The sequence below is a fragment of the Mirounga angustirostris genome, unplaced genomic scaffold, assembly GCF_029215605.1.
Source record: "Mirounga angustirostris isolate CCGP_5_RB_7025 unplaced genomic scaffold, mMirAng1.0.hap1 SCAF_16, whole genome shotgun sequence".
NCBI classification, from domain to species: Eukaryota; Metazoa; Chordata; class Mammalia; order Carnivora; family Phocidae; genus Mirounga; species Mirounga angustirostris.
The window spans coordinates 49,879,577-49,907,212 of NW_026991724.1; the positions used below are offsets into that span (position 1 = coordinate 49,879,577).

At 56.0% G+C, this 27,636-nt stretch overlaps 1 protein-coding gene across 2 annotated transcripts; it reads left to right on the top strand.

Annotated features, from left to right (window-relative positions):
• Positions 1-932: 932 nt before the first annotated feature.
• NECTIN2 (nectin cell adhesion molecule 2) lies at positions 933-27,618 on the top strand. 2 transcript variants are annotated; one of them, XM_045891714.2, is made up of 9 exons: positions 933-1,249; positions 12,348-12,743; positions 15,403-15,699; positions 16,542-16,659; positions 16,982-17,130; positions 23,380-23,533; positions 25,555-25,618; positions 25,759-25,845; positions 26,505-27,618. In XM_045891714.2, the coding sequence occupies exons 1-9, from the start codon at positions 1,162-1,164 to the stop codon at positions 26,769-26,771; spliced, it is 1,620 nt and encodes a 539-aa protein (XP_045747670.1). In that variant the 5' UTR covers positions 933-1,161; the 3' UTR covers positions 26,772-27,618. The 2 variants fall into 2 exon arrangements, with proteins under 2 accessions (XP_045747670.1, XP_045747671.1); XM_045891715.3 differs by lacking the exons at positions 23,380-23,533; positions 25,555-25,618; positions 25,759-25,845; positions 26,505-27,618 and adding an exon at positions 20,718-21,403 and having other exon boundaries at positions 934-1,249.
• The last annotated feature ends 18 nt before the right edge of the window (positions 27,619-27,636 follow it).

The window sequence follows — 27,636 nt, forward strand, 5'->3', positions numbered from 1 at the left end:
AGAACCGAGGCAGGAACAGAGACATCGAGAGAGACACAGAGACGACAGACACCGAGGGACACACTTAGAGACAGAGACAGAATCAAAGGGATGGAAAGAGACACGGGGACCAAGTGACACAGGAACGGTAAGAGAAAGACAAAGAGAGCAGAAACACAAAGCGACACCGAGACGTGAGGACTGAAAGACCCAGGGTTAGAGACATAAAGGGACGAAGGAGAGAGAGACACAGAGCCAGAGACACTGAGAGAGGCAGAGAAATCTGGGCAGGAATGGTGCAGCGACGCCCAGAGCCCGAGGCAGAGATTAGCCGAGACAGATACTGGGCGGGGGGCAAGAACTAGGAAAGTCTCGCGGCGGGGAAGGGGGTGGTGGTCTCAGCCTGGGGGCGGGACTCCAGGAGGGGCGGGCCTATGAGAACCCACGTGCCTCACGCAGGTGTGACGACGAGGCCTCCGCTAATGCCGAAGAGGGCGGGGCTAGAACTTCGCGCGGGGCGGAGACGCGGCGGGACTGAGTTCCCGGGAAGAGGCTGGATCCACTGCCGGGAGGGCGGGTGGGCGGGGCCGCGTCGGGGCGTGGTTTCAGGGGGCGGAGACCGCCGTGAGCCTCGGAGGGGGCGTGACAGAACCTTAAAGGAGCCGCCGGGAGATCGGGGGAGGCGGGGCGCGGGAGGCCTCCTAGAGGGCGAAGGGGGCGGTGTTTGAACGCCAGGAGAGGCGGAGATAGAATTCCAGGGGAGGGGCGAGATAGAATCCCCGGGAGCGGCAGGTGTAGAATCCTGGGAGGGGGCGGGTGCGGAGTGCTGGGCGGGGCGGGAGTAGAATCCTGGGGAGGACCAGCGTGGACTCTCAGAGAGGGCGGGACAGCTTGAGCCAGTGGGGCCGGAGCCCAAGGTCGGCTCCGCGGGGGGGCGGGGGGGAGGAGGGAAGGGGTGGGTCCTGTGACGTCAGCGAGTCCGAGCTGCCCGAGACAAGCCTGGGGCCGGGGGCACCGAGCGGGGAGAGCCCGGCCCCGAGAGCAGAGCCACGAGAGTAGAGCGGGCGGGAACCGGCCGGGAGCCGGAGCCCCTCAGGCACCTGCTCGACCGCGCAGCGGATCGGCGCTCACGGAGTGGCGCGCAGGCCCCCGCCCGGGCCCAGTCCCTCCCGGGGCCCCCCCATGGCCCGGGCCGCAGCCCTCCGGCCGTCGAGATCGTCACCGACGCTGCCGCTCCTGTCGCTGCTGCTGCTGCTGCTCCGGGAAACCGGTGAGAAACCGCAGACGCCCACCCCCCGCGCGGACCCAACCCCTTCCCCACCTTCCGAATCGGAGCACCTTCCCCGCTCCACCCCCGGTTCGCCGAGCCTCCTCTCTCGAGCCCTTTCCCTGGCTGGCCCCCACCGACTCCGACCCTTTCCTCTCTTGCAGCCCTCTCCCCCCACCACCCTTCTTTATCCCAACTCCCCAGCCTACACCGGACTTCTCGGTTACCCCCTCCCCCTTCCTCAGATTCTAACACCAAAAGGGTTAAATCCGAGTCTTCGCCACCCCCTCCCCACCTCGCACCGAGCTGTCAACCGGATCTAGGGTTCCGTCTCCGCTTACCCCCTCAGGCATGTGGGGAATTTACCCCCCCCTTCCCCAGGAGGAGGGTCGCGATGAGGAGACAAGACCATCCCCATTTTCCTTCTCCCAGGGCTGGGCGTCTGAGGCCTTGGGAGAATTGAGGGCGGGGGGCCAAATGTCCAGGTCCCCCAGAGGGGCCGGGAGCTCGGACTTTGGGTCCCTGGGAGGGCCAAGGATGAGTTCCGGCGACCTGGGGAACGACTCCAACCTTGGGCCTCAGGGAGATGAAGGCTCTGATTCTTGGGGCCCAGAAAACAAGGGGCTGGAGCCAGGCTCCTGGGCTCCAGAAAAATTAGGGGCTGGGGGCTCCGTCTCCTGAGTCCCAGGCAGAATGAAGGCTAGAGGCTATGTGTACTGGGTCCTGGTCAAATTGGGGGCAGACAGGGCTCAAACTTGGTTCCAGATTGTGAGCAGGGGGCTCTGTCTCCTGGGTCCCAGGTAAAATGGGGTGGGGGAGTGGTGGAAGAGGCTCTATCCCGTGGGCCTCAGATTTAATTGTGAACATTGGAATGTCTTCTGAAATCCAGATATAAAATGTGGGCGGAGGACCCTGTTCTTGGCTTCTAGATGTAATCATGGACCAGAGGCTCTGTCGGGAAGCTGAAGCTCCGTCGGGGGTGTCCCAGGCCGAAAGAGAGGCTGAGTCCCAAGGGCTGGGACCCTTCCTTTGCCTTGTGAGCCGTCAGCTGGGACGTCCCTGGGGAAGTTTTACCGGTTTCACTTTAGCTGAACCCGGGCGGGAGGGGTAGGCGTTCTCCCGGCTCCCGGTTCCGGACTCCCAGGTTTCGGGACCTTATCTTTCCTCTGGTCGCGCCCTTGTCCTCGGAGCCGCCGCGAGGGGGGGCGGGAGGGGGGACGCGCGGAGCCGCCGCCCTAATCCCCCGCCTCTCCCTCCGCTCTGCCCACCAGCACCCTCCTATTCCCCTCAACCCCCTTGAGGGAGGGCGCAGCTCTCAGAGGAGGGAGGGGCTAGGAGGAAACAGGTGAAGGAGGTTCTGGCCCCGCCCCTTGCAGGTGACCGGGCTGTTTATTCTCAGCTAGAAACTCTGGATATTGGAGTTTCCCAAGGGTTTGCCCAGAAAGTGTAGGCGGGGGCTGGGGAGGGGGGGGGGTGTCTTGGGGGAAGCCCTGCTTACCCCTCTGGCCTTATTTTTCCCAGCATGTCTCTGAGTTGTATCCCAGCCTTTACTCAGAGCCGGGTACTGCCTCTCCCTTGGTGTCAGAGATAGGGAGATGAGATCAGAACCTGCCGCTCCCGGGAAATGCTCAAAACCCACCTGACCTTGAGCCAGGCTTTGACGTGATGCACGATCTCGTGGAGGATTCTAGATCTCCTTGGGAGACACATCCTATTCCTGTTCCCATTTTGCAGATGGGGACACAGAGGTTTCAAAAGGGCAAGCCTCTTTCCCAGGGTCCACAGCCAGTCCCCAGGAAGCCGGACTGCAGACTTCAGAGCCTTTCTTGGCTCTGCTCCACTGGGTGCCTCTGAGCCTCCATTTCCTCCTTTGTAAAACTGAGATAGTAACCCCTTCCCTGCAGGGCCATTGGGAGGAGTCAGAGCTCCCGCTGATCCCATGTGAAAGCTCTTAGCACCTGGGGAGGGGGCCTTCCCCTTTCCTGACCCCTCATCCTTGTGCCTACGCTCCCAGCTTTTCTCTCTGCCTCCCTCCCTCTCTCCCTCCCCACCCCCCCCCCCATCGCTCCCCTCTTCATTTCTCACCTCTCTCTGCTCCTCTGGCTCTCTCATCTCTCACAGAGCTCTTTCTCCCTTTCCTTTCCATCCATCTCTCTCTTTTTTTTTTTTTTTTTTTAGATTTTATTTATTTATTTGACAGAGAGAGACATTGAGAGAGGGAACACAAGCAGGGAGAGTGGGAGAGGGAGAAGCAGGCTTCCCACGGAGCAGGGAGCCCGATGCGGGGCTCGATCCCAGGACCCTGGGATCATGACCCGAGCCGAAGGCAGCCGCTTAACGACTGAGCCACCCAGGCGCCCCCATCCATCTCTCTTTACCTGTCTCTAGCTCCTCAGCCTTCCCCCTGCTGGGCCTCCGCGGACTGAGGGTGCACCACCTGGGCCTCCAGCTGGGTTTTCCCCAGCTTTCACTGCTTATCCTTGTCAGCCAGGCAGCCCCACAGTAGTGGAGGGGGATGGGAGGGATGGCGGGCCTGCTGTCTCTTCGTGTTAGGGAAGGGGGACTGGGCAGCGAAGTGGGGGTGGGTCTGCTCACAGGCGGAAGCAGGGAGGGGGGAGGGGAAGGGGGGGAGGGATACACAGAGAGGATAGAGATACAGGGATGGGGACAGAAGCCCATGGAGAGTGCATCTGCAACAAATTTAGGGATGGGGTCAGAGACAAATACTAGAATGGAACCGAGAGATGGGAAGAATGAATTACAGCCCACAGCGGTGGGACAGAAAGCTACTGAGAAGGGACAGAGAAAGGCGGGGGAGGGAGCTGGACAGAGACAGCAGGATAAAGGCAAGAAGTGCCTAAGGAGAGAGACTTAGAGGTTTGGTGACGGGCTGGGAGCCCAAAAGCCCCCAGCCATCAGTGATGGAGATGTCATGACCCAAGGAGGTCAGGGCACAGGCGAGCCTCAAGGCCAGCAGTGTGTGGGGGCTGCAGGGAGTGGCGCATATAGGAGGGACAGGGAGTTAGGCACGCTGGCCAGCTCCTCCGCCCCGCCAGGGACGCTGTTACATTTTTAATGTCCCAGCGATGCTGAGAAATGGGGGCGGGGGGACCCAATGAGATGGCCCAGGCATAGGGACAGTATGTCAGAGATGTGGAGAGATGGGCAGAGATGGGGAGACCTAGGAGGCAGAGAGGTCCCAGGGCCAGAGACCCTGAGAGATGTACCCCAGAAACCCCGAAGGATTAGAGACCCCAGGAGTCAGTACAGGGCGCTGGATTCCAGAGATGAGGAGACCCAGACCCAGTGAGACTGGGCTCTCAGATGTCAGACAGAGAGGAAAGAGAATCTGAGAACAGCTAAGGATGTGGGCGATCTGGGGATAGTGAAAATGTTCCGAGATGGGCTGCGGTGGGCTGGAGGCCCGAATCTGTGAATACACTTCCACCAAATATATAGTGTATGAATATACTGACGCCACTGAACTGTGAGCTTCCAGTGGGCGGATTGGATGGTATGGGAATTATGTCTCAATAAAGCTGTTAGAATGTGAGAGACACGGAAAGCAGAGACTGAGAGGGATGGAGACAGAGACCAGAGACCCTAGGAGTTGGAGGCACATAGGGACCGACTCAGGGCTCAGGAACCAGATGCAGAGAGAGACACAGGAGATCAAAGTGACAGGACCTGCAAGAGGGAGGCCAGAGTCTCTTGGCCGGAAACATATTTGGGGCATGTGTAAACTGGGTGTGGGAGCGCTTCTTTCTGTCCTAGGGGCTCAGCCAGGAAGAGCAGTCCCAGAGACTCACCCCCAGAAATACCAAACCACACAGGCGAGGCCTTCAGGGTGGTCGAGCCCCTGCAGAAGGGCAGGGAAGTCTCAGCCCAGGGAAGGGCGGGATAACCGCCATCTGAGAGATGATTGGAGGAGACAGGGAGGCAGGTGCAGAAATCCTGGGCACGGCCAGGGAGCCGCATATCCTAGCCGCATATCCGAGCTGCTGCTCACCATCCTCCCCAAACCGGCTCCTGGATGTCTGCTGTGGGGGTGGGCACTGTGATTAATGCAATTAATTAATTAGCAAGGTGGCTGAGGCAGCAGCTGAGGCCAGTGCTCAAAGTACGTTGGCCTTCCAGGGCCTGCTCGAGTCCTGCCACGCCCTACAGGGCAGGTCACAGTGTTTATGGGTCAGGAGGGGGTGAGCCAAGCCCTGAGGAGCCAGCCAGGCAGGAGCCCAGGAGTCCGAGCCCCCAGCCCCCTACTTCTCTGGGGCGCACACGCCTCTCTACTCTGCCACCAGAAAGCCCACATCCTGGGACTGTAGGGAGAGGAAGTGCATCTGGGGACCCGGCTGACTCCTCCTTGAAGTTGTCACTAGTCTGGCTTGCTGATGAGGGAAGCTGAGTGAGTTCCCTGTTCCCAGGGCCTTACTCTCCCACGCTGTGAGGCCAGCCACGCCCCAGCCGAGGTCACGGCACCTGCCCAGAAGCATGCCAGATACTAGGATTCTGAGTCCAGGCCAGCCATCCCCCTGGGTTCAATTCCCGTGCCTCCACCTGACCCGCAGAACATCTGGGCATCGGCCCACCCCTGGGCCCCTAACTCCCGCAGCCTGTCGGCCTCATGTGCCGGCCAGTCCACCTTTGAACTTGCCTCCAATCCGGCTCATCCTTCTTCCTCATACCCCCCCCCCCCGCCCCCACGTCCCTGCCCCATCCCATTCCGAGGGCTCTTTCAGAAGCACACATCTAGGGGCGCCTGGGTGGCTCAGTTGGTTAAGCGACTGCCTTCGGCTCAGGTCATGATCCTGGAGTCCCAGGATCGAGTCCCGCATCAGGCTCCCTGCTCGGCGGGGAGTCTGCTTCTCCCTCTGACTCTCCCCCATCTCGTGCTCTCTCTCTCTGTCTCATTCTCTCTCTCAAATAAATAAATAAAATCTTTAAAAAAAAAAAAAGAAGAAGCACACATCTAACCCTGCCCACCCCCGTCAGGTGTAACTCTCCCTGGCACCCAAACCCGTAACTTAGCCTCAGCCTGTGTGATCTGGTGCACTGCTGTTCCTCACCTTCATCTCATTCATTCATTCATTCATTCATTCAACATAATGGAGCTCCTACAGTGTGCCAGGCACCTTCTAGGCTCCGGCGCCACATTAGTGAACAAAGATCCCTGCCCCTGGGCCCTGATGTCCTCATGGGGAAGACACATTAGGTGCCTTGAGGAAAATGAAGCAGGGTCTGGGGTGGGGGTGGGGGGTTGTTATTATTAGGGTGGTCAGGGGGTGCCTAGCCGAGCAAGGGCCTGAAGGAAGGAAGGGTGAGAGCCGGGGGGACATGTGGAGCATTTCAGCATGAGAGAACAAGTGCAAAGGTCCTGAGGTGGGGCTTGCCTGGCATGTCTGAGGAACAGTGTGGGGGCCGGTGTGGCCAGAGCAGGGAGAGCCCAGGGGAGAGGATGGGAGACTGGATGAGAAAGAGGATGAGCGAGGATGATTGGGGGAGATCATGCAGGGCCTTGTGGGTTGCTATAAAGGCTTGAGTTTCTTTCCTGAGTGAGGGAGCCACTGGATGCGACGGATCTTCAAGCCAGAGGATTTTAGAACCTCATTGATTCAGCGAATGTGGAACATCCACTGGGAGTCAGTCCCTGTTGTGGATACTGAGGGCTTAGCTTGTGAGCCTAACAGGGCAAAGAATCCCTGCCCTGGTGAATCTCCAGGGAGTCATGAAAGTCCAGGGTGGAAAACAGGGAGGAGGGCTCTGCAGAGGAAATGGGGGAGGGGCGCGGGGATCTCTGGGGCAGAATATTGGGGGATGAAAGACCTGCCTTAGGAGCCTGCCCCACAAGAAGCTAAGAGGGTTGGTTTTTTTTTTTTTTTTTAAGATTTTATTTATTTGAGAGAGAGAGAGTGCACAAGCAGGGGGAGCAGCAGGCAGAGAGAGAAGCAGACTCCCCTCTGAGCTGGGAGCCCAATGCAGGACTCAATCCCGGAACCCTGAGATCATGACCTGAGCCAAAGGCAGACACAACCAACTGAGCCACCCAGGCCCCCTAAGAGTGGGTTTTTTTAATCCTCTGAAGCAGGCAGTGCTGAGACATGACCCTAGATCCAGATCCGGGAGAGCCGCCTCCCTCAGAAGATAACAGGCATCCTGCAATCACAAGGCCTTCCTTAGAATGGTAAATCTGAGTCCCCGAAGGGACCCAGGGACCCAAAGTTGGGGGTGGGGCTCCGTGGGCCTGAGCTCAGGTTCCCTGGAAAAGGAATTGAGTCTCCTTCAGGAAGCCCTCCCAGCCTGCCTCGGATGGGTCAGGCCTTGGCTCTGGGTTCTTACCCCCACCCACCTCCCGCCCCCTTCAGTCTTCCTGGCATCCTTGATGATGCCTATTGGTGGGACATTTGTCTCCCCACCACATTGTCAGCTCTTGGAGAACAAGCCCTTGACTTGTCCTGTCGCTTCTGCAGCACCCCCACCCAGCACAGAGCCAGATACTAATTTGGTGGTGTATATTTCTTAAAGATTTATTTATTTGAGAGAGAGCGCGAGTGTGCAGGGGAAGGGGAAAAGGGAAAAGGGAAAGAATCTCAAGCAGACTCCTTGCTGAGCGCTGAGCCTAATGTGGGGCTCGATCTCACAACCCTAAGATCATGACCTGAGCCCAAATCAAGAGTCAGGTGCTTAACCAACCGAGCCACCCAGGCGCTCCCGTTCGGTGGTGTTTATTGAGCACTTACTACACATGCGCGACCCTTGTGTAGGCTCTGGGGGTACAGCAGGGAACAAGACAGGCATCCTGTCCAGACCATCGGTCCTGGGCCGATGCTCTAGCACCCAGGACCTCTGCTGAGTTGCTGTTTCTTGCATGGACCCGCGTGGGATAGGAGCGGATTCCAGTTCCTCCCTGCCCCCCACCACTAAATCTCTTTCAGTTCTAAGTCCCCCTCAAGAAGTCAACCTCCTGGGGGTGCCTGGGTGGCTCAGTCGTTAAGCATCTGCCTTCAGCTGAGGTCATGATCCCAGGGTCCTGGGATCGAGCCCCGCATCGGGCTCCCTGCTCGGCCGGAAGTCTGCTTCTCCCTCTCCCACTCCCCCTGCTTGTGTTCCCTCTCTCGCTGTGTCTTTCTCTGTCAAATAAATAAATAAATCTTTAAAAAAAAGAAGAAGAAGAAGTCAACCTCCTGCCCTGTACCCAGTCTCCATCTTAACCTCTAGGTCTTCTCTTGAGCCCTTGTCAGGACTTTTTTTGCTGGCTGGCCAGGTTTCCATCCAGCTCCACCTGCCCTTCAGGTTCCCTTGCTTTTTTTTTTCCGACAGGGAGAGAGACAGCGAGAGCAGGAATACAAGCGGAGGGAGTGGGAGAGGGAGAAGCAGGCTTCCGGCCGAGCAGGGAGCCCGATGCGGGGCTCGATCCCAGGACCCTGGGATCATGACCTGAGCCAAAGGCAGACGCTTAACGACTGAGCCACCCAGGCGCCCCAGGTTCCCTTGCTTTAAGCCTAGTCATCCTCCAGCTGAGGAACCCTCAGTGCTTCCCACTTGCCTCAAAGGAGAGAACCTAACTCCTTGGCCCCACCCTACTTGGCTCTCTCCAGACCTCACGAGGCCGGATGATTTCTCCTGACAGAGTGCCCGTCCCTCCTCACCCAGCTAGAAAGGGGCAGAGCCTTTGGGGACCCTTGTCCCACACTCAGTGCCTTTGGAGGCCAGGTGGGGCAAGGGTGCTGACCCCTGAAGGAAGAGGCAACCTTTCCTTCACTCCACCCAATTGGGGACCCCCAGGAGCCCCACATCCTGATTTTTGTCTGACCTTTAATCGCCAGACCCTTCAGTGGGTTAGTAGATTGTTGAGTGCTAGTTCATGTTTGAAACAATGCTCTGTGGGCCAAAAGTAAATACAAGCAAAGCCAGATTTGGGCTGTGGCGGGCGGCTACCGGCCTATTTGACTCACTGGTACCAGGCCCTGCCAAGCATTGATGGGAGCAAATCATTCCATGGAACTCTCACAGGGCACCCTGGAGGGTGCCTTGAACATCCCCATTTTACAGATGGAGGAAGTTAGGCTCAGAAATATGGTCACCCACCTGGAGAGGGACTGAGCCAGGAGGAAGCCTGTGACAACCTGCTCAGGGGCCCCCCACTCTGCAGCATGGCCGGTCCAAAGGGAAGAAGGCCCCTTTCCCAAAATGTTAACTCTCGGGCTGTTTGGGGACATGTGCGGGGATTCCATGAGATGGTATATCTATTACGTAGTGGTCTTGACCGATGGCTTCTTTCCAAAAGTTTCTGGGACTGGCCCCGCTGGTGGAATGGCCTTCTGCCGGGGACCCTCTCATTAGGGTCTCCTATTAATGCGTCCTGGGTTCCTGTATGGGGCCCGGCAGTCTCACACGCTCCTCTCCCCCCACCTCGGCCAAAGACAGCTGGGCAACCATTGCGCCCCTTGCGACAGGGCATGTGCCCTTGACCCACCTCGAGGCTGAATGTCAAGAGCCACTTGTAGTTATACTTACCTGGCCGGCCTTTATTTAACAAACCCTGATGCCCTATTTCCTGGGGCCTCTGTGCTAAGTGCTCTACAAATAGTCTTTCATCTTTATAACAACCCCTGGGAAGTGGACCCTATGATTATCCTCATTTTATGGCTGAGGAAACCACAGTACAGAGAGGTTATGTGACTTGCCCCAAGTCACATAAGCAGCGCATGGCGGAGCCAGGATTCGAACCCAGGCAGTCTGCCCTCCCCACGCCATCCTGCCTTGCGCAACAGAGGAACATTCCTCTTCATCCTGGTTTCTATTAAAAGTGAGAAAACAAGGGGCGCCTGGGTGGCTCAGTCGGTGAAGTGTCCAACTAGGAGTTTCAGCTCAGGTCGTGGTCTCAGGGTCATGGGATCTCTGCGCTCAGCAGGGAGTCTGCTTGAGATTCTCTACCTCTCTCTCTCCCTCTGCCCTTCCCCCTGCTCGTGCATGCTCTCTCTTTCTCTCCTAAACAAATAAAATCTTTAGAAAGAAAAAGTGAGAAAACAAAAGGTAAGTGAGAGAAAAAAATACACATTCACACAAAAACATGTACGCACACGTTCAGAGCAGCTTTATTCATGATTGACAAAAAGTGGGAAGAACCCCAGTGTCTGTCCACTGATGAATGGATAAAGGGAACATGGTGCATCCAGACAGTGGAATATTATTCATCTGTAAAAAGAGAACAAAGCACTGGTGTCAGGACTGATAATGCGTACAGGGTTTCTTTGGGGAAGTATAAACGTGCTCTAAAATTGATTATAGTGATGGACACTACATGCAGCAAGTCTTGTGAATATACAAAAAGTCATTGAATTGGACACTTAGGACATCTCAATAAAGCTGTCAAAAAAAAAAAAAAGATGGGAGGGCACCTGGGTGGCTCAGTTGGTTAAGCGTCTGCCTTCAGCTCAGGTCATGATCTCAGGGTCCTGGGATCGAGTCCTGCATCAGGCTCCCTGCTCAGAGGGGAGCCTGCTTCTCCCTCTCCCTCTGCTCCGCCCGCCCTCCCCCTCCCCCGCTTGTACTTGCTCCCTCCCAAATAAATAAAATCTTAAAAAAGAAAAAAAAAAAGATGGGCTAAGAGGGCTGTACGTTTTCTAGAAAAGTGAGAGAAAGTACAATTTATGCAGAAAAAAGTGAAGGCTGCCCTCACACTGTAAATATTGAAAATTTTATTTTGTGATAGGCTTATTTATTTTTCTATTGATTTATTTTTGAAGGGGATTCCTTTTTTTTTTTTTTCTCCAAACATTTTATAATGGAAAATTTCAAACATACAGGTTGGTATATGTTGGAAGAACAGCTCAGGAGCCTGCCTCCCCCTCTCCCGCCAGACTCCACATAGGATTACATTTTGCCACATTGTCTTCATGGCTTTCTCTATAGCTTGTTTTGGTTTTGCTGACCCATTTGAGAGTATGTTGCAGACATGATGGTGTAGCCCTGTATCTTCTTTTTTTTTTTTTTTTAAAGATTTTATTTATTTATTTGACAGAGACAAAGATAGCGAGAGCAGGAACACAAGCAGCGGGAGGGGGAGAGGGAGAAGCAGGCCTCCCCCCAAGGAGGGAGCCCGATGTGGGACTCGATCCCAGGACCCTGGGATCATGACCTGAGCCGAAGGCAGACGCTTAACGACTGAGCCACCCAGGCGCCCAGCCCTGTATCTTCTGACACACGGGAATGCTACGTGCCTACAACTGAATCACCATGATTAAGAATGTTAGTGAAAGGGGCACCTGGGTGGCTCAGTCGTTAAGCGTCTGCCTTCGGCTCAGGTCATGATCTCAGGGTCCTGGGATTGAGCCCCGCGTCGGGCTCCCTGCTCTGCCGGAAGCCTGCTTCTCCCTCTCCCACTCCCCCTGCATGTGTTCCCGTTCTCACTGTGTCTCTAAAAAAAAAGAATGTTAGTGAAAATTCTAAGACGCCTAGGTGGCTCAGTCGCTTAAGCGTCTGCCTTTGGCTCAGGTCATGATGATCCCAGGGTCCTGGGATTGAGCCCCATGTTGGGCTCCCTGCTCAGCGAGGAGCCTGCTTCTCCCTCTGCCTGCCGTTCCCCCTGCTTGTGCTTGCTCTCTGGGTCTCTGTGTCAAATAAATAAATACAATCTTTTTTTTTTTTTTTAAGATTGTATTTATTTATTTGGCGGAGACACTGAGAGAGGGAACACAAGCAGGGGGAGTGGGAGAGGGAGAAGCAGGCTTCCCGTGGAGCAGGGAGCCCGACGCAGGGCTCCATCCCAGGACCCCAGGATCATGACCTGAGCCAAAGGCAGACACTTAATGACTGAGCCACCCAGGTGCCCCTAAATAAATACAATCTTAAAAAAAAAATTTAAAAGATTATTAGCGAAAATTCCACAGTAGCCCATAATCTAGTCCAGACTCCTATATCCCTAGTTTTCCTCGAAATCTGTTTTCTGGATGGCCCTTTTGGAACGGGGACCCCACAAAACCTCCTGCATGGCATTTGGGGCCCACATTTCCCAGTGGGGCCCCTCAGTGATGGCCCCACCTGGCCTGGAGGTGTCTGGGTCCTCCCCCCACCCACCGCTCTCTCTCCCCTTTCTCTCCAGGGGCCCAGGATGTGCAAGTTCGAGTGCCACCCGAGGTGCGGGGCCACCTGGGGGGCACCGTGCAGCTGCCGTGCCACCTGCTGTCTCCAGGACCTGAAGTCCGAGTCTCGCAGGTGACGTGGCTGCACGTGGACGCAGCCGGGGTCAGCAAGAGCGTGGCCGCCTTCCACCCTTCCTACGGTCCCAGCTTCCGCGGCCCAAAGCCCGGCGAAGAGCGACTGTCCTTTGTCACTGCCGGGCAGAGCCCCGGGACCAGGCAAGGCACGGAAATGGAGCTGCGGGATGCCACGCTGGCCCTCCGGGGACTGACAGTGGAGGATGAGGGCAACTATACCTGCGAGTTTGCCACCTTCCCCAGTGGCACCAGTCGGGGGGTGACCTGGCTCAGAGCCATAGGTGAGCAGTGAGGGCGGGGAGTGGGAGAGGCGTCATGGGGGAGAGCCCCCTTGTGGATCCGTTTCTCTCTGCTTCAGCTGTGATACTGACTTTCCCTGTGGTCTTCGGTCAGCTAGCAAATATCCGTTAAGCGCCTACTGCGTGTCCGACTCTGTCCTGCAAGTTGAGGACACAGCAGGCCACAAGGCGTACAGAAATATATATTGAGCACCTTCTATGTGCGAGGCGCTACTCTAGGCTCTAGGAGTAAAGCAGTGAGTAAGAGAGAGCTCCCTGCCCTACTGGGGTGTATACTTCAATAAGGGGGTACAGAGAGTAAATAACATCAGTAAGAAAAATAGGAGGGGGTCAGGTGGTTATAGGTGCTATAGAAGCTGGGAGGGGGGCAGGTTACAATTTTGGCTAGGGAGGCCTGGTGAAATCTGAACAAAGACTAGATGGAGATGAGGGAGCCCTGTAGGGCTATCTAAGGGAAGAGGATTCCGGGTAGAGGGGATGGCAAGTGCTAAGGCCCTGAGGCAGGGCGCATTTGAGGAAGAGCAAGGAAGTCAGTGTGGCCAGAGACTTGTGAATAAAGGGAAGGTAGGAGGGGGCAAGGTCAAGAAGATGATGGGGGACACGGATCACAGGCAGCCTCATGGACCACGTGAGAACTTTGGTTTTCGCCCTGAGAGAATAGGAACTATGGGAAGTTCTGAGCAAGGGACAGGTGTGATCTGGCTTTGGTTTCCACAGGCTCCTTCTGGCTGCACATTGGGGGCAAGGGTGGAAGCTCGGGGACCACAGGGCAGGAGGTAATGGCAACGAGACCAAGGTGGAGGCAGTTGGGGTAGCAAGAAGAGGTTGAACTTTGGAAATATGTTAGAGGTAATGCCAGGGAATAATCAAATTAGCAAACAAAGGGAACACCAGGATGTTGTGATCCTCCCTCAGAGGACGCCACCCGGTGGTCCCCTCTAGACAGAACAGACAGCGAGAGCCTCTCAGTCAAGTTCTGAAGTGTGAGGAGTCACCTGTGGACGCATGTCCTCAAGCCAGGAACGGATGCACACAGGGAGGGAACAGCATATGGAACAGCCAGAACATGGGAGCAAGTTCGGCATGTTCCAGGAATGGAAAGGAGGCTGGTGGCCAGGGCTTGAGTGACCCCTCAACGGGGCAGGAAAACCAACAGGGCCAGATTGGGAGGGCCTCCTAGGCAGAGAGGCAAGGTGGCTGGACTTCATTGAGGGCAGACGCAGTGGGGGTGGGGAGGAGTGGGTGGGATAAAGCCTCCTGGTGTTTTGTTTTGTTTTTTAGAAAGATCCTATGTCTTTCTAAATCTTGGGCACTTGCCTGGGATCCCACCTTCCCCCAGCAACGTCCCAGAAGCCACATCGCGCTGGACACAATCTTCCCTCTTTCAGCCCCGGAGGGCTTGAGTAGTCTACCCTGTACCATCCCTGGGAAAAGCCTTCCCTTTTTAACGGAGCCTGAAACCCCAGTTGTTTCCCATAATTCAAAGCACAGATCTCCACCACACCACCCCTTGCAAAGGTCACTCCCTGTGCCATCATGCGTTCTGTTCAAGAAATACGTATGGGGCACCTGCCTCCCACCAGCTACCTCCTGGGGCAAGAGCACAGAACAGAACAGCCAAAGCTCTGCTTTCACGGAGGAGCAGGTGACGTGACTGCCCCTAAAAGGGAGAGTCAGATGTCAGGGAAGTTCCCTTGAGGAAGTAAAGCCTGGATCTGGAGGAGGAGAAAGTGCAAGCCAAGGAGAAGGGAGACCAGAGCCCTCCAGGCACATGGTCGCCAAGACCCTGCGGTGGGTGGGAGCAGGGACTGAGAGGGGCATGCATGTGCCCAGAGCAATCAGAGGACAGATGGGTGGGCGACCAGGGAGGATGTGGGGAGGCCCATGAGAGGCTCTGGCAGGCAGGGCAGAAGGGGGGAAAAGGGAGGGAAGTAGAGGCAGGCTGTACCACATCGATGAGCTCAGGAGAAACCCAGAGAGGTCCACAAGGTAGCCGGAGCCGTGAGGCAGAAACTCGGGACAGTCTGGTTAAAATTGCAGGTTAGTCATTAGGGACGTTTTATTGTTTCCCTCCCAATATCTTTCCATGGTTTCCAGGAAGATGGGTGAAAAGGGCAAAAAATTTCCAGCTTTGGGAATCTCCGCAACCTTTATCCCACTTGTGGCACCACCATCTACTGGTGATTACAGGAAAGAAGTGGAAGGCCTTTTGAGCTGGACCTTTGAACTGCATTATTCTGCTTTGGCTTTTTTGGAAAAAAAAAAAAATCTCAGCCTCTTCCAGGCTTTTGGACACTGTCTCTGCTTTTCCTGCAGAGGAGAACAGACAGAATAATATCACGGGGCACACTTAGCATAGGGAGTGCCAGGCACTGTCCAGAGGGCTCTTTATATCAATTTAATCTGCCCAACAGCTCTACAGGGTGGGCATTTTAATTCTCCCCACTTTACAAAAGAGGACACTGAGGTACAGAGCTGGGAAATGGCTTACCCAAAGCCAGGCACCTGCTAAGCAGCAGAGGTGGGATTTGAGCCCCAGTGGTTGGGATGGTTGGGACCTCACTGCTCAGCCCCATTGCCAAGGCGTCCGTGGAAGGACCGCAGGTGAGGAGTGACGTACGCCCTCCGTTGCTCTCCCCAGCACAGCCCCAGAACCACGCCGAAACGCAGGAGGTCACGCTCAGCCTGGAACCTGTGCCCGTGGCCCGCTGTGTCTCCGAGGGGGGCCGCCCCCCCGCCCGAATCTCCTGGTTCTCGCCCCTGGACGGGGAGGCCAAAGAGAGCCAGATGGCAGGGCCCGTGCCCGGCACAGTCACCATCACCAGCCGATTCACCTTGGTACCCTTGAGCCGAGCAGATGGTGTCAAGGTCACCTGCAAGGTGGAGCACGAGAGCTTTGAGGAGCCCATCCTGCTGCCCATCATCCTCTCTGTACGCTGTGAGTGTGTCGGGATGTGAGCACATCCCCAGTATTGTCTACACTGGCTTTTCTAGGGCACTGTCTACCCTCTGCCTGAGCGTTGTCTGCATCAGCCCTCTGGGTCAAATTCGGCACTGCCTTCCTGCCTATTGTCTATACCGGCTCCCCTGGGCGACGTCTACACCCTGTACCCCCTCCTCGCTCCCCTGGGCGACGTCTATGCCCTGTACCCCCCCCCCCCCCGCCTACACCGGCTTCGCTAGGCTCTCTCCTTCCTGCCACCATCAGTGGTAAGCTGGAATGGGTTTGCAAGGGCCAATTTTATACATTTTGTCCCAATGCCATGTCCAGTGAGGTCATATCGACAGCTTGAAATCAACCACTGGGGAGTCTTTATGCCAAGAAAATGGGCAAACTACACAAACTGTCTCCATCGACACCCCCAATATTACCCCATGGACCTGGCCAGAGGGTAACTTAACCAGCTCTTCCTCGCCCTGTCCAAACACACCCCAGCCCCCAACTCAGCATTCTCCACGCCGGCTCCCCAAGCAGCGGCAGCGGTTCAACCAATTCCTTTATCTGCTCCGGGCGTGGCAGAAATAACAGGCATTATCTTTGTGGCCCCCTCAGACACTGCCCGCACTGAACAATAACTCCCTCGAAACGACCCAGGTGGCATCCCTGGACGGTGTCTGCGCTCACCTCTGCAGGCATAGCCCAAACTGATTTGTCCCAGTTTCCATGGGTCCGCCGCCTGCCAACCCACCTCATTTCTTTAGGATTCCCGTCACTCTGCCGACCTATCCCCTGTTCTGGGGCTCTCCCTGTCTCTGAGTGAGTCCCCCCATTTCCTCCAGACCCCCCTGAGGTCTCCATCTCCGGCTACGATGACAACTGGTACCTCGGCCGCAGCGAGGCCACCCTGAGCTGTGATGTTCGCAGCAAACCGGAGCCCACGGGCTATGACTGGAGCACGTGAGTCCTGGGTGGTCCCGGACTCCCAGGTCTGAGGGAGGAGGGGGCTGGGGGCCTGGACCCCTGGGTCTGAGGGAGGAGGGGCTGGGGGCCTGGACTCCTGGGTCTGAGGGAGGAGGGGCTGGGGGCCTGGACCCCCGGGTCTGAGGGAGGTGCACCAGGGACCTGAACCCAAGAGTCTCCAGAAGGAGAGAGCTAGCAGTATAGCGTCCTGAGCATTAAGTTTTGTGTCCCTGGAGCTTGGATTTTGAAGGCTGTGTCATCAGGGACCAGGCTTGTGCTCCCCTGATGTCCCCCCTCCGGTGACCCCCACACCTTCCAGGACAGCAGGCGTCTTCCCAGCTTCAGCAGTAGCCCAGGGCCCCCAGCTGATCATCCACTCAGTGGACAGACTGGTCAATACCACGTTCATCTGCACGGTCACCAACGCCGTGGGCACGGGTCGCGCTGAGCAGGTGGTCCTCGTGCGAGGTGAGCGGGTCTTGGAGGTGATCGGCTCCCCAGGTGTTCCTCCCTTTGGGGTTCGGGGGGGGCCGCGTTGGGGGGAGGCTGTGCCGCCGGCCTGGGGAGGGATTCAGACCCGCCTCGCCGATGAGAAAGGAGGTCAGCGTGGCTCTTCTCTCTTGCCCCCAGGTGGGATCTGGATTGGGATGACAGGGTAGGCCACTGGTGGAAGAATGAGGAGGATGAGGCCTCTGCTGGGGGCTTTCTAGAAACTAGAGGCGTGGAAAGAATCTCCAGGAGGAGACCCAGGGACATTGCCCCGGGCTCCAGTTGGAGAGACACATCAGACAGCTAGACAGACACAAACAAACGCATTTGAATACTGATTTCCTATAGTGAGTGCTGGTCAAGTCACATCAGGAAGTCAGTTTTTGCGTGAGTTGGGACATTTGTGTTTCTAGAGGGGGTGTTTTGGAAATGGCGGCTGATGTGTTTATGGGTCGAAGGTTCTGTGAGTCTCCCTGATATGAACTCAAACTCAGATGGGCCCCAAGACGGGAGCGGAAAAGAACAAAGCCAAACTAGGCCTGTGGCACCAGCTGATGCAGATGGGGTCGAAATCACAACTGTAGACCCACACACCTGGAGGGAGGCTGTGTGCCCCGAGACATAGACACGGGGACCCCAGGGCTGGGAACAGAGTCCCTTTCATGTCACAGTGGGCAGAACCCACATCTCCAGAAACATACTCTGTGCTTTGAGATTGCATCGGAATCAAAACAAACTCACCCAAAACAACCCGCACGCTCAGACCCACCGTCACCAAACCACGCACCCCCAAGAGAGCAGGGGCACACGCACTGAACAAAGCCAGGTGACACCCGGCCAGAGTCTCCCAAGATGCCACGTGTAGCTGAAAAAAACCGTTCTTGGAAACACCCGCCCAGCGCCACCATCCATGCAGAACACCTGTGCAAACGCAAACACACTCCACCGGGAATAGTGGCCTTGGTGGGTAGGAGAGGGGGCCCCTCAGAAATGTGACCAAAGACAAACGTACGCAAGTGTGAGGGCAGACACACCCATACACACCTGGAGACGGGCGCCATGGCCAGAGACGGACAGAAACAGATCCCCTTCCTGAGACATAATCTTACACTGCACTTACACGCACACGTACCCACACATACACACACACACAGCCCTGGAGGGAGACGCTATCACGCAGACGTGCCAACGCGGGATGGGGAGAACCCGGACAGCAACAATTCCACACGCAGATCCTGACAAAGACCCGCAAAGACGTCCTCAGAGGTGCACGCCCGCAGAAACTCTCCAGAAACCCTGCTGCTTTCAACCGATCGTCATCTGACAAGGATTTGTTGAGGGTTCCTCTCTGCTGAGCATTCCCCTTGGTGTTGGGGAGACGATGGTGAACAAGATGCAGTCCCCACCCACCCTTGAAGACACACCCAGAGAGGAGGGATGCCGGACTGGAAATCCATCCCCTGAACCTCCATCCCAGATACACACCCGGGAAACTGGCCTCCCCACGCGGAGTCGGGAGGCACCTGTTAGGGGCAGAGCCTGCAGGACACAGATGTAGCCACGCCTAAGGCTCCTCACAGGAATACACAACCACAAACACATGGATGCCCCCCTAAGACCCTTTAAAACACACAGAAATCCCAGGGCTGTCCCCCGCTGGAAACCACCCCCTCCAAGAACAGACCAGCTTCAAAGTTAAGCCCTTCATCAATATTCACCCTGTAAAACACATATTTAGCCCTGTCAGGAACTGGGGGGGGGGGGGCCAGCAGGGAGTGGAGCACACAGAATCACGCCCCCCAGAGAGACTCAGCCCTGTGGAAAGACACCCCTCCTCCGCAGGGAGCCCGATGCGGGGCTCGATCCCAGGACCCTGGGATCATGACCTTAGCAGAAGGCAGACGCCTGACCGACTGAGTCACCCAGGTGCCCCTCAGTCCCAGCTCTTGAGTCACATCCGGAGGGTCTCAGAGACTCACCGCATTCCCACACACGCCCAGACGCAGACGTGCGGTCACAGGCACGTGGTTTGGGGTTCACATTCGCGAAGTCTTAGGTACACAGGTCGTGCCACAGGCTAGACATGGCCTCAGGGAGACTTGGAGAACTTTTGCCCCACAGACCAGTGAACACACCCACCAGTTCCAAAATACCACCTCCAGAAATGCAGATAAACATTCCAGCATGCGCCGAAACAGGTTCCCAGACGTCACTGATGGGCATTCCCACCAAGAAAACTGTCATGCCTCTAACCGGTGTACCGGTGTAGACGTATTTCCAGAAAAAAATGTTTCACGAAATAGTACTTACCCTTCCTACTTCGGAGACACTTTTTCTATTCTACCTTTTTTTTTTTTTTTAACTGCTCCTTGTGAATCACTAAATGCGTTTGACAGCCCAGGGGGTCATGGCTCTATTTGAAAACGCCACTCTTAAAAGAAACAGGTGCCCTAAGGAGCTTGGATCCCAGCCCCTCTGCAGGGTGGGGGGAGGAGGGGTTTAGGTGTAAGTGGACTCCCCCCTCGTCCCCCCCCATTTCTCCCCATCAGGGCCTGCATGCAGGGGTGGGGGAAGAGGCGTGTATAAAATGGTTCTAGTTCAAACTGCTTCAATGTCTACTTGGTGTGGGGCCCAGACCCCCCCTCCCTCATCTCTCCTGCCCCGCCCCCTGGACCCTTAGTATTCCCTGGCTTCCTTCTCCACCTTTCCCAGACCCCTCCTCTCCCAGCTGCTGGCCCACTGCCAGGAGCACTGGCCTAAAGGGCGAGACAGTGGGCTTCATGAGCCCCCATTTGCCACAACTGGGGACATGGCCCAGATAGGAGGGAGGCCACATCGCCTGGACCAGGTGCTCCCAGCCACTTCGAAGGGGGAGGAGGATTATCAGGAGGACCCTCCCCCTTCTTTCCTCCTTCTCTCAAGCCCAAAGGCCTTTGGAATCTGACAGTCTTGAGCCCAAATGCAGCTCTGCCTCTTCCTGGCTGGATCCACCCAAGATTCCATGACTCTAACCTCAGAGCTTTTGTGAGAAACCACTCCAGCCCGTCCCGAGCGGGTCGCAAACTCAGATGCCTACGGGGTCCTAGCCAGTGACCAGGTGGCCAGGGGTGGAACCCCTGTTCCGACCCAAGCAGCCAGTCTTCACTCAGCTGCTGCCCATCACCAAGTGGAGATGAGAGATCGGTGTGGCCCGATCTGAGTTTCTTTTTCCCTGAAAGAAATCTTGGATTTTTTTGATGAAATCGCCTGGTTTTTGCAGTGTTAGCAAGTTTAATTTTTGAAAAGCCCTGTGCAGGTCTAAGGAAACATGTCTGGGGGCTGTCAGTTGGCAAACCCCGGCCCCTCACCGCCGCAGTCCCCCCTCCCCCAGAACAAAGTGCCTAGTGTGTGTAGCACAGAACAGACGGGTTCTCCCTTACCCTCCACCTTCTCCATCTTCTGCACAGTCACCTCCCCAATTTTCCCATCACTGCCCCTGTTGTACCCTATGCCCCCCCCACCACAGATGTGTCCTCTTGACCTCGTGTCTCCCTTTCTCTCTCTCACCCCTCCTTCTCTCTCCTCAGACACACCCCGGGCCTCGCCCCGAGACGTGGGTCCAGTGGTGTGGGGGGCCGTGGGGGGGACACTGCTGGTGCTGCTGCTTCTGGCTGGGGGGTCCTTGGCCTTCATCTTGCTGAGGGTGAGGAGGAGGAGGAAGAGCCCTGGAGGAGGAGGAGGAGGAGGAGGAGGAGGAGGAGACAGCATTGGAGGATCCTACGATCCAAAAACTCAGGTGTTTGGGAATGGGGGCCCCGTCTTCTGGACACCAACCGCCCCTGGTCCCCTGAAGCCAGATGGCAAGGATGAGGAGGACGAGGAGGAAGAGGAGGAGAAAGCAGAGGAAGGTCTCATGTTGCCTCCACCCAAGGCTCTCGAGGACGACATGGAGTCCCAGCTGGACGGCTCCCTCATTTCACGGCGGGCAATTTACGTGTGACCCCGAGACAGACAGAGACAGAAACAGAGCCAGCCATGCCAGCCAAAGGGTTCCAGACTGGTTGGACTCGTTTTTCTGGACGACACTGGAGCTCAAATGCTCCCTCCCACTTCCCTGGGATTGGGAGGGGGCTGAAATCACACACTGGACTTGTGTCTCCAGGGCTGCATGGGGACCCAGAGAGGAACCCCCACCCCAGAGAACTTGTTTTTGGCTCTGGCCTGCCCTGGCCCCGTGACACTCAGGAGTTAATAAACGCCTTGGAGGAAAACATCGGGGGTGTCTTGTAATACGTCAGACCCCCTCACTGGGGGGTGGGACAGGGACAGCTAGGTCCCAGGGGGTGGGAGCCTGTTGGGGGCTAGACTTGGGAGGCCGGGGGAGGGGAGGGAGGGCTCTGACTACTTGTATCATTCAGGGACATACTGGATGCCTGAGACCCCCAAGGCCAGTGCGACCCAGGAAGTGGGTCGCTGGCTTCTGGGCTTAGAGGCTGGGAAGGTTGGACTTGGGGTGGGGGGGGTGTCCCAGGACTGAGGCTGCCTTTCTTGGGGAGGGGATAGCCAAACTGTTGAGAGCCCAGAGCTCCCCAGAACGGGATAGGGAACCTGGACTCCTGGGCCCTTGTGGGGAGGGGGTGAAGCTCAAACTTGACCATCTGCAGTTGCTGAGAATCTTGGGAGGGAGGGAGGCCCCCTGTGTTCTCTGGGCCCTGAGGATACAGGGCAGGTGGAGGTATTAAGGAACCAGAAGAGTCCCATCTTGAACAGTGGACTTTCTCAGCCTTCTTCCTCTTGCCCTGATCCCAAGGGGGGTTTCAGTGATTCAGAGGGGAAGGGCTGCAGCTCTGTGTCTCTTCCCCCCTCCCCCACTAGAAAATCTCTCAAACCCAGGCCTGGGAATGAGGGAGGGGACTGGGAGGGGGCCGGGGCCCGTCCCAGTCACCTCTGCTGTCCTGAGCCCTCCACAGCCCCCTCTCTTAAGACACAGGTGGAGCTGCCTCTGGTCCAGCAGTGGTCGTGGGGGGCACCATGGGGGGGGGCACTCAGGATGCCTGCACTGAGCCACCAGGTGGGGCTTGGGGCGTTCATTTCCCACCAGAATTGACTTTCGCTTATTACGCCAGGGACACAGAGGTGACTCAGGCAGACAGAGCCCTGCCCCCCCCACCTCCCTGCCAGGGCATGTCACGATGGCTATGTGTGGACTGAGTGAGCAACAATTACCGTTGTCCCCCCAACTCTGAAGCCCTCCCAAGGCCACCAGGCTCTGGAGCAGGAAGAGTAGAACCCAGACATTCTTCCTCTGGGCAACTGTATCTCCTCCTCTGAGCAATAGGGCTGACAGAGAGTGGAGCCTGTGGGTGAGGCTTGTGCACAAGTGCGGTTTCCTCGTCGCCCCCCTCGGGTCCCCCATGCCTCCTCCCCAAAATGGGAGGGAAGCGCCAGCAGGCAGGGGCGGGGATTTGGACAGTCTGGCGTGGGGTAGGTCCTTGAGCACTGGCGCTGGGCCCCTCCTTGCACATCTGGCCATCACCAACCGTGTGCCAGGCATGCCCCTTAGAGCTCCCAGTGTATTGTGGAAATTGGCAAGTAAACAGGTGACATCAGGGAGGGAGAAGGGCTCCAACCGAAAGGCCCAGGGGGCCACAGCTTCTCTCAATTCCTTTTCCTGTTAGGTTGAAGGAGCCACACCCTCTGTCCAGGATGACTCCATTCCCTGTGATGAATGAAGGGTTCTGATCCCGATTCCATAACACCCACTTTTCTGCGCCTCTTAGCTCCATCCCGTCCCCTCCCTTCCCTCCTCTCCCCCTCTTCTCTGGCCCCACGGTTTCCTTGCTGGTCCTTCAAAGTAACAGGAGGCTTCCTCCTCAGGGCTTTTGCACTGGCTGTTTCCTCTGCTTGGAATGTTCTCATTTCCTCGTGGCTCACCCCCTTCCGCTCCTTCAGATCTTTGCTCAGATGTCACCCCATAGTAAGTCTCTCTCTGACGACCCTTGGGGTCCCCCTTCTGTCACTTCCTTACCACCTTCCCCACTCTGTGTTTTTACCTTCGATCGCTCTCTGCACAGCTAGAACAGATGTTCCATGGGAGCAGGGACCTCTGTATGTTTTGTTCGCCACTGGCAACCAACAAAGCCTCAGTAAGGACTAGGGAGAGGAGGTAGGCAGATGGGTGATGACTTAGGGAATAAGGAGCTGTGGCTTCCTCCCGGAGACCCCCTTACACTGTCCCTCTTCTTGCAGAGACCCCCAACACAGCAGGCGCGGGGGCCACGGGTGGCATCATTGGGGGCATCATTGCTGCCATCATTGCCACCGCTGTGGTCGCCACAGGCATCCTCATCTGCCGGCAGCAGCGGAAAGAGCAGAGGCTGCAGGGGGCAGAGGAGGAGGACGAGTGAGTGATGGGCCCCAAGAAGTGGGTGGAGGAGGGGTCCCGGCATCGGGGAGCCCGAGGGGTGGGGGTAGGGGGACTGACCCCAAATAACTGACTTAAGTGGGGTGTAGAGGAGAGTTTATTTCTGTCTCCCGTAAAGCGTGGGTATGATAGCTATGCTCTGTGAAGCCATCAGAGCCCAGGCTCCTGCTACCTTGTTGCTCAACTTTCCCTTCACTCGAATTGCAAGATGGCTCCCCATACTTCTAGCACTGTCTGCATACTTGACAACCAGATACAGCTGTCCTGGCCTCAAAGCCCCCATTCCTGCGGGGGCTGGGGGGGAACAAATAGAGGGCAGTGAGCTGCCCTATAGGGGAACCCGTCACTTGGCCTCACTTCCCATTGGCCAGAACCTGGTCACATGGTGTACCAGCTTCAGGGGAAGCTGGGAAATGTAGTCCTTACTCGGGGTGGCCATGTGCCCCGCTAAAATCTCTTACAGGAGCCTAGATATTGTGGGGGGAACTAGCCACACTTCTCTGGGTGGGGCACTTAATGTGCCAGGCTTGGTGAAATGCATTTTACATGTGTGACCTTGATGAAGTTTCATATCCGTTCACTGATGCAACGAGTATTCAGAAAGTACCTACTCAGGGCCAAGCCCTAGAGGTTAGGAATGCAATGATGAGACAAACATTTTTAAAGTGTTCACACACATAAATGCATCATGGAAACAGAAATTCTCACAGGGAGCTAATGATACCCATTTTATCAAAGAGGAAACAGGTCCAGAGAGCTGAAATCACTTGCTGAAACTCATCCATCAAGTGAGCGTATGGGGGGCAAAATGACTCTGAAGTAACACTACCCAGTGTGTATGTGTGTGTTTGTGTTTCTGTGTGTGTGTGTGTGTGTGTGTGTGTGGCAGGGGTAGGGACACTTGTTAAGAATGCAGATTCCTGAGCTTACAGCAAACCTACTGAATCAGAACTTCTACAAGAAGGGCTTGGAATCTGTACTTATAACAAGCTCCCTGAGTCATTCTGATGCACAAGGAAGTTTCTGACCCACTATCTTTAACATCTGGTCAATTTAAACCAACAACTTGCTATCAACCTCCTATGCCCAGCCCAGTGCTGAGAGCTAGTGGTGCCTGAGATGGCCCTGGCCCTGCCCTCCTGGGAGACAGACCCATCCCTAGAGAGTGGCAGAGATGGGCTAGAAAAGCTGAGGGAGCTGTGAGAGGCCAGAGGGGCACTTGATGTAGCCTGGTGGGTCAGGGAGGGCTTCCTGGGGGAGGCGACATCTGAGCTGGGGATTGGAGACATAGTAGACACTCATCATGATGTATGCAGGATGCGCTGGTCTGTGGGTATGTATAACAAAGGAATTTTAACATAGTTTGAAGGCCAGGAAAGCCTTTCATTTATTCATCCTTTTTTTTTTTTTTACAAAGATTTATTTATTTATTTGAGAGAGAGAGAGAATGAGCAGGAGGGGCAGAGGGAGAGGGAGAATCCCAAGCAGACTCCACACTAAGCACAGACCCCCACACAGGGCTTGATCCCACGACCCCGAGATCACGACTTGAGCTGAAACCAAGAGTCAGATGCTTAACCGACTGCACCACCCAAGTGCCCCTTGTTCATTTTTTAAACAAATACTTGCTGACTTCCTCATAGTGAGTTCTGAGAACACTGCTGAGGACACAGATCTCATTTTTCCCTCACATTGCTCATAGTGGGATAGTTATTGAATGATATCAGAAATAATGTTTCAAATACAAACTCAGTAAGTGCCCCGAGAAGGAAGAACAGCTAGATATAACCATATATCAGGAGTCCCTAATCCTCCTGGAGAATCAGGGAGGCTTCCTGGAAGAAGAGAAATTCATGGGATGAATAGGAGTTAGCTGGGCAAGGGGGCCTGGCGGTGGGGGCGCGGCACAGCAGAAAGGGAGATGGGGCAGAGGGAAGAGCATCTGGATAGGAGGGCTTCTCGGGTCTGAGACTCCACTTGACCTACCTCCTACCCAACAGTCTGGAGGGGCCTCCCTCATACAAGCCACCAACCCCCAAGGCGAAGCTGGAGGAGCCTGAGATGGTAAGCACTTCCCCTGGAGCTCAGACTGCCCCCACCTCCACACCTACCTTTCCCCACTGAGGCCGGGGCTAGGAGGGGGGACTCCTGGGGAGAGGCCAGCTGTGAGAGGGTCCTGACCTGCCCCTCTTCCTTCCCTTCAGCCCTCCCAGCTCTTCACTCTTGGAGCCTCAGAGCACAGCCCACTCAAGACCCCCTACTTTGATGCTGGCGTCTCGTGTGCTGAGCAGGTGGGAACGTGGGGGAGGGCAGGGGTGGGTTTAGGGTTTGGGTTTAAGGGCCAGGGATCAGTTCCTGACATAAAAGGTCAAACACTAAAGGTCACAACTCAAGGCCAGTGCTGTATCTCTAGTCCGAGCTCAGAGCACCAAGATGTGTTTAGGATTCAGTGGGGGAGATTGTGGTTGAAAAAGTCCAAAAGGACATGAGGTTAAAGTCACTTAGTGAAGATTGGTTGAACATCTACATCTGCCAGATACCGTGCCCAGAGATGAGACAAAACTGATTGTTATTCCCCTCCGTGATCTACTGAATGTCAGGGGTCAGATATTAAAGTTGAGACAAATCAAGGTTCAAGGAGCTCTTTAGGGCTTAGGGCTTGAGGTTAAGTAGTTGAGGTCAAGATTGAAGTCAAAGGTTCATGGAGAAAGGCTTGTGGTCAGGGATCAAAAGACAAAGGAGAGGCCCAGGACTGACAGGCTCTGGGCTTTGAGCTGGAGACAAGCCATATCATTGCTCTAGTGCAATTTCCACCCAGGCCAACAAGGGATGAGGTCGGGTCTGGTTTGGCATAAGGAGATGGTCAGGATTTGGGGGTGAAGGGGCAGATTGGGATTCTGTGTAATGCACAGGAGATGACCTTGGGCTCTTTTTCCCTCCCTGCCCCCAGGATATGCCTCGATATCATGAGCTGCCCACCTTGGAAGAGCGCTCGGGGCCCCTGCTCCTGGGGGCCACGGGCCTGGGGTCCCCCATCCTGGTGCCTCCAGGGCCACCTGTTGTGGAGGGGGTTTCCCTGGACTTAGAGGATGAGGAAGAGGAGGAGGAAGACTATCTAGATAAGATCAACCCCATCTATGATGCCCTGTCCTACTCCAGCCCCTCTGATTCCTACCAGAGCAAAGGCTTTGTCATGTCCCGAGCCATGTATGTGTGAGCTGCCATGGCCCTGGCCTCTCACCTCTCACTTTTTGATCCCTCCACTCTCTGCCCGGGATCTAGTGCCCCCTGACCTCTGGCCAGGCCACGGTCAGTTAACACACAAAAATGCATCTCGTCTGTGACTTCTGCCTTGGTGGCTCCACTATGATCTCTAATCCATGATCTCTGACCCAGAGAAACCGGCCATGACAACAGAAACCTGGTAACCTTATCTCACATGGGGGCGGGGGAGTATGTTCCTGCACAACCTCTGACCCAAGGACTCCTAAGACTGTGACCTTAGATCATACCTCTCATGTCCCATCATCTCCGGACTCCCCCAAAATCCCAGAGAAGATCCCAGACCTCCGAGTTGTCCTCAGGCAGTAAAATCCCAATAGTTCTGCTGGGGTAGGTGTTGGGGGTACCCTGCTGCTCAGACCTGAGCCCTCCAGGCAGCAGAGCCCCACTCACCCCTCCCCACCCTGTCTGTTCCCCAAAGACAAGAGGAAAGGGATTCCCCAGCCCAAGGCTTCCCCATCTCCTCCCTCCTGCAGGCAGGAGTCTCAGGGTCCAGACCCTTCCCTGAGCCCCCACTACCCCAATTCCTGTCTACAGGGAATTAAGCCCCAGCCCAGGACTAGATGGGGTAAGCCTCATGCAGTGTGCCTTTCCGGCCCCAGCCTTGGAAGAATTTGCTGTTACTTTGAAGCTACTGAGTCCTTTTACTCCTGCCCAGTGGGATGGGACCCAAACATCTCCCAGCGGGGGGGGGGGGGGGGGGGGGGGGATGTTGGAGGCTGGGGATATAATACTGTTTTTGTAATACAGCATTTCCTACAAAATCTGAGTTTATACTTTGACCGGACGTCAACTTGTGT